Source organism: Triticum dicoccoides, chromosome 3A (genome assembly GCF_002162155.2).
Source record: "Triticum dicoccoides isolate Atlit2015 ecotype Zavitan chromosome 3A, WEW_v2.0, whole genome shotgun sequence".
Lineage (NCBI taxonomy): Eukaryota > Viridiplantae > Streptophyta > Magnoliopsida > Poales > Poaceae > Triticum > Triticum dicoccoides.
Window position 1 is genome coordinate 535,809,034 of NC_041384.1, and position 5,848 is coordinate 535,814,881.

Genomic DNA, 5,848 nt, shown 5'->3' on the forward strand with positions numbered 1-5,848 from the left:
TCTCAGGGATGTCCATTCAGAGCTAAACTTAGCTGAGCATGAATATTCAATTGCATGGCCCTCGACCTTTTAAAGAAAAGTTTTTGTCAAATCTCTTTATAGACATTTGGTAGAAAATGTGTGCGAATTTCCATCGGGGTATACCAAATTGCTTTTAAATGCCTGGACCAGACGGTTCGACACTTTTTTCCATCCAATGGGGTACATCAAATGTCTGTGGACACGGAAAAATGTCCGAAATCGCACAAATCGGTACCAAACGTAGATGTGGTTTGGGAGAGTTGGGACACACAACAAACAAGCCTTGAACCCCACAACAAGCCCATCTCTCTCTCTCTCTCTCTCTCTCTCTCTCTCTCTCTTCCGTGTCTATCCTCTCTTCATTGGACAAGGGGTGAACATTTGGTGCACCGGATTGGATGACAGCTTCCATATTTGCTGTTCGCGGACACGTCTGAATGTGTCCCTGGACGTTTCATGTGTTTGTTTTGATGTACGATGTTGAAGATACCCTAAGTCTCTTTGGAAACAATGACCCTCTACAAAGGGTGACAAGGTAACTACGGCTGTCAATTTACTGGGAAACATGAGTATGGCATCTTTTTCTTCAATGATTTTTAGCAAGGTTGTTGTGGAATGTTTTAAAGGGTGCTTTCAGTCTCATGGACATACCCGATAATGTTAGAGATCTCTTTCATATTTGGATATGGCTATATTTAGGAAAACAGAGAAACGCCTGATGATGATAGGGTCTTTGTTGTTTTCGAGACAGTTGGAAATGGAGAAATGGTATTGTGTTTGAAAATAAGAAGGTGAATGATCCCTATGCGATTGTTAATATGATTTGTCATTGGCTCACCTCTTGGTCTATCTTGCAGAAAAACAGGTTGTTGCGAATTCTTTCCTTTTGCTTTGATCTTAAACATGGATTTAATCGGATAGCTTTACTTGCTGCCTTTCACTTTCTTGCTGCTTTGTAAGTTCAAAGACACCTGGTTTCAGTTAAATGAAATGGAGAGAAAAATCTCTTTCTCACAAAAATAAATCAATAATGTAGTTGTTTATACAGATGCATTTGATGCTTATTTGAGATGTGCCCTAAGCCGTCACACTTATTGCTATGCCGCCCTGTAGCCCAGCCGTTAACACCAAGTATGCACTCTTTTCAGTCGGCATGGCAGTAGAGGAGGTTCGGGGTGCAGTCATAATCGATCGAACTGTACAGACCAAACGCCTGATGATGATAGTGCCAACTGTTTGTCAAACTGGCGCCAGCCGCAGAAACAGGATCTTTCACTGCCATTGCAGTGGCCAGTGTCTTGCTCGACATGGGACTGACCACCAACCAAACCAAACTGAACGCACTCACTTCTCACCGAGGCAGCCGACCACGCAGACTCAGTCAGTCGCCGAGCGTCACGACCCATCGCCGAGCAACCGAGAGATCCTCCTCCACATCTCTGTCCATCCTCCATTGTCCCACACAGCTCCCCTCTGTAACCTGTGCGGCCACCGTCGATTCGCGCCCCACCTCCGGAATATACTAATCACGCCGTTAATCGCCCCAAAACCACGGCCTCGCACGTACGCCTCCCCCGCGAAGCCGCGGCAACACCCGGCTGGGGGCAGAGAGATCTCGAGAGTTAAAAATAAAGGAACCTACAAGATCGTGGTGTATCGGCCCCGATTCGCGTCGCCATCGCTGGGCGCGAATGGCCACGTCGGAGTTTCAAATACCTGCACCGCTTTCCGCAACCGTGCCCCGCCTTTGCCCCACAGTGACATGACGGACATCCGAATCGGCCCCGCGCACTGGAGCGAGCTCGCGAGCTCGCTCGCCTGGGTGCACCGCTAAGGCACGCACGCACAACCGCTCCGTCGCGCCCACGCCTGAAACCTATAAAACCCCACCAACTGCGCCATCATTCTTCACCAGCTCCATCGCAAGGGACAGTACTGTACCACTCTAGCCACTACTGGAGCTACCAGGCGCCATCCCACCCACCAACCAGCAACAACGAGCGCGCCGCAAGCGCACGCCGGAGCCAACATGTCGATGCCGGTGTCCATGTCCGGGAAGGCGAGCGACCCGGGTTCCGCCTGGTTCGGCGGCGGCAGCAGGAGCCCGCAACCGGGGCCGACACACAACGTGCGGCTCATCGCCATGGCCGTCGCCGCGTTCGTCTCCGTGCTCGGCCTCTCCCTGCTCCTGCACCTCTACATCTGCCGCGTCCGCCGCAGGAACCGCAGGCAGGCGGAGGCAGCCGCGGCCGCGCTGGAGGCCGGCTCGGCGGCCCCCAAGCCGGCCAAGGTCGGGCTGGACCCGTCGGCCATCGCGGCGCTGCCAACCGCGGCGTACCAGGAGACGGGCGAGCCGGGCAGCGGCGCAAGCGAGTGCACCATCTGCCTCGGCGCCATGCAGGAGGGCGAGGCGGTGCGCGTGCTGCCGGCCTGCGCGCACGTGTTCCACGTCCCCTGCGTCGACACGTGGCTCGCGTCCAGCTCGTCATGCCCGGTCTGCCGCGCCCTGGTGGAGCCGCCGCTGTCGCCGGCCGCGCCAGCGTGGGTGCAGGAGAAGCAGGGCCTAGAGAAGGAGTGTGCTGCAAGTGGGAGCTCGGCGCCGCCATGTGGGCTCGGCGCGTCGCTGATGCGGATGCTGAGCAGGGAGAGGCCGGTGGCGCGGAGGCCGACGCAGGGTGACCACGCGCACCCGATGGAAATGCATGTCGAGGACCTGGAAAGCCAGCAGCCCCAGCAGCAACACTCTGTGGATACCAATTAGTCTACTTTTTTCGTTTTTCTTCTTTTTTTGGGTTTTTTTCACTATTCGCTGCTCGATTGCAAATCTTGCATTTGGGTGGCCGATTCAGAGGTGTGAAATACGGAAATACACCTCTGAAGTGTCCTACGGAAATACATTGTGGATGTGCTTGCAGCTCACCCATATCTCTCGTATTTGTGCAAAGAAGGGATCATGGATATATAAATAGACCCCGCAAAAAATGGATATATAAATAGAGCTCTGTTTTCTCTAGCAGCTATATCATCGATGGCGCGCATTGCTGCGCCCATTCATTTTTTTGATATTATTATAGCAATTTTGTAAAGATGTGCCGACACGAAAAATGAAAGTTTAATTTGCACAAATATGTTTCTTGAGGGTATTTTGTGTTAGATCAAAAAATAACAGTAGTGAAACCGTATTGGAGCTTGATATTAGTTTTATATAAGTCATCTTCAAATGTTAGAAGCAAAAGTGCTAAAGCATTGAAGCTGGATAACAATACCTGGTACAATACTAAGGGCCTGTTCAGGAGCCCTCTGCCCAGAAAATCTTCAACTCCAACACCACAAATCCAGCGCCAGCTTCTCACGATTGATCTTGGAGTGAGCGATCCGTTCGGCATCACGTCTTCTCCCTCGCGCCAGGGAGCAAGCCTCAAGCCCATGAAATCACCTCTTTGTGGCCCATCAGTAGCAGGCTGGCAATGTAAAAGGTTGGAAAAAGATGGGCTGGGCCATAAGCCTGGTCGGGGAGGGACTGCTCGCAGCAAGAGAGACGACCTGAGAGCGAATCGGTACGTGATGCTCGGTCGAGAGAGTCACTTGGCGGTGGCAGCACAAAGTAATATTCTTCAACTCCCGCTTCCTAGTTTCTGTGGAGCTCCGTTTTCCCAACTCCATCGATCCTGCAATTTAGCACTGCGCCGGGTCGTTGCTTCTATATGGAATAGCCAAGAGTTGACCCGTTCGGGTGCGCTCCAGTCCTGGAGTTGAGGATTTGGGAAGCGAGTGAGCTGCCGAACACGCTCTAAGACTACTTGTGCCCACAATAGGAAGGAACTTGAAGAAAGAGGGGTAGAAGCATCATGAGAGGTCTTGGCTCAAACCTATTTCATCGTCCTAAGAAAGAAAAGTAAGAATTTGATCCCATCCAATCTTTGAACAAAGTTAGGACATCGGTCAAATATTATAGAGTTTCGAACATCACCAGTAGTATATGATAAAAATATATATAATAATAATGCTTCTGTCGGGGGATTGATTCTGGACCATGGGAAATCCTCCAAAAACCCGGATTCGAGTTCTCGAGGCTTGGCTTTGCGTCTACGAGGTTACAAGCTAGGCACAACAAGGACGCAACGAGTTGCCCAAGTTCGGGCCACCGTGCGGTGTAAAATCCTACTCCTGCTTGGTTGTATTGCTTGTGGACCGTTGCGGCTTGAACTACATCGGTATTTCCCCAAAGAGAAATGGATGATGCAGCACATGTACGGTAGGTATTTCCCTCAGTGATGAGACCAAAGTTATCGAAACAGTAGGAGAACTACGCAACACTATGTAAACGATATCTGCACACAAAGAACAAATACTTGCAACCCGACACGTAAGAGGGGTTGTCAATCCCTCCCGGGTAAAAAGATAGATACATTTGTAGTAGATTGGATAAATAGATCTCGCGGAAACGCGAAATAAAATAAATAACAAAAAATGCAACAAGGTATTTTGGTTTTTTTGAATTGATAGATCTGAAAATAAAAGCGAATAGAAATAGATCTCGAAGGCAAATATGATAAAGAATAGACCCGGGGGTCGTAGATTTCACTAGTGGCTTCTCTCGAGAAAAATAGCATACGGTGGGTAAACAAATTACTGTTGGGCAATTGATAGAACTTTCAAATAATTATGACGATATCCAGGTAATGATCACTATATAGGCATCACGTCCAAGGTTAGTAGACCGACTCCTGCCTGCATCTATTACTATTACTCCACACATCGACCGCTATCCAGCATGCATCTAGTGTATTAAGTTCATGAAAAAACGGAGTAATGCAATAAGAACGATGACATGATATAGACAAGGTCTATTCATGTCGAAATAGACCCCATCTTGTTATCCTTAATAGCAACAATACATACGTGTCATGTCCCCTTCTTTTACTGGGATTGAGCACCGTAAGATCGAACCCATCACAAAGCACCTCTTCCCATGGCAAGAAAAATCGATCTAGTTGGCCTAACTAAACCAAAGATTCAAAGATGAAATACGAGGCTATAAGCAATCATGCATATAAGAGATCAAAACTCAAATAATTTTCATGGATAAAATAGATCTGATCATAAACTCAAAGTTCATCGGATTCCAACAAACACACCACAAAAAGAGTTACATCAAATAGATCTCCAAGAGACAATTGTATTGTGAATCAAAAGAGAGAGAGAGGAAGCCATCTAGCTACTAACTACAGACTTGAAGGTCTACAATGAACTACTCACGCATCATATCGAAGATGCACCAACGAGGATGATGAGCCCCTCCGTGATGGCGTCTAGATTGGACCTGTGGTTTCTGGAACTTGCGGCGGCTGGAATTGTGTTTCGTCGACTCCCCTAAGGTTTTTGGATCAGGGTATTTATAGAGCAAAGAGGCAGTGTGGGAGACGGCCGAGGCGGGCACACCCCACCAGGGCACGCCTGGGCCCCCAGGCGCGCCCAGGTGGGTTGTGCTCTCCTCGAAGCCCCCTCTAGTACTTCCTTGGCCCATTGTGTTTCTTCTGGTCCGGAAAAAATCTCCAAAAAGTTTCGTCGCATTTGGACTCCGCTTGGTATTGATTTTCTGTGAAGTAAAAAACAAGCAAAAAAGAACAACTGGCACTAGGCACTATGTCAATAGGTTAGTCCCAAAAAATGATATAAAGTTGCTACAAAATGATTGTAAAACATCCAAGATGATAATATAACAGCATGGAACAATCAGAAATTATAGATACGTTGGAGACGTATCAACCCCGTTCACGTCACCTCCATCGGGTCATTGGTGTCCAGCCTTCTCATGCGGCAGCCT

At 48.8% G+C, this 5,848-nt stretch overlaps 1 protein-coding gene across 1 annotated transcript; it reads left to right on the forward strand.

Annotated features, from left to right (window-relative positions):
• The first annotated feature begins 1,794 nt into the window (after positions 1-1,794).
• LOC119269032 (RING-H2 finger protein ATL74-like) lies at positions 1,795-3,034 on the forward strand. Its single transcript, XM_037550780.1, has one exon. It carries the CDS (start codon positions 2,051-2,053, stop codon positions 2,780-2,782), a length of 732 nt encoding a protein of 243 aa, XP_037406677.1. The 5' UTR covers positions 1,795-2,050; the 3' UTR covers positions 2,783-3,034.
• The last annotated feature ends 2,814 nt before the right edge of the window (positions 3,035-5,848 follow it).

Coding starts and splice junctions, on each gene's coding strand:
- LOC119269032 (XM_037550780.1), top strand. CDS start 2,051: ATGTCGATGCCGGTGTCCATGTCCGGGAAGGCGAGCGACCCGGGTTCC.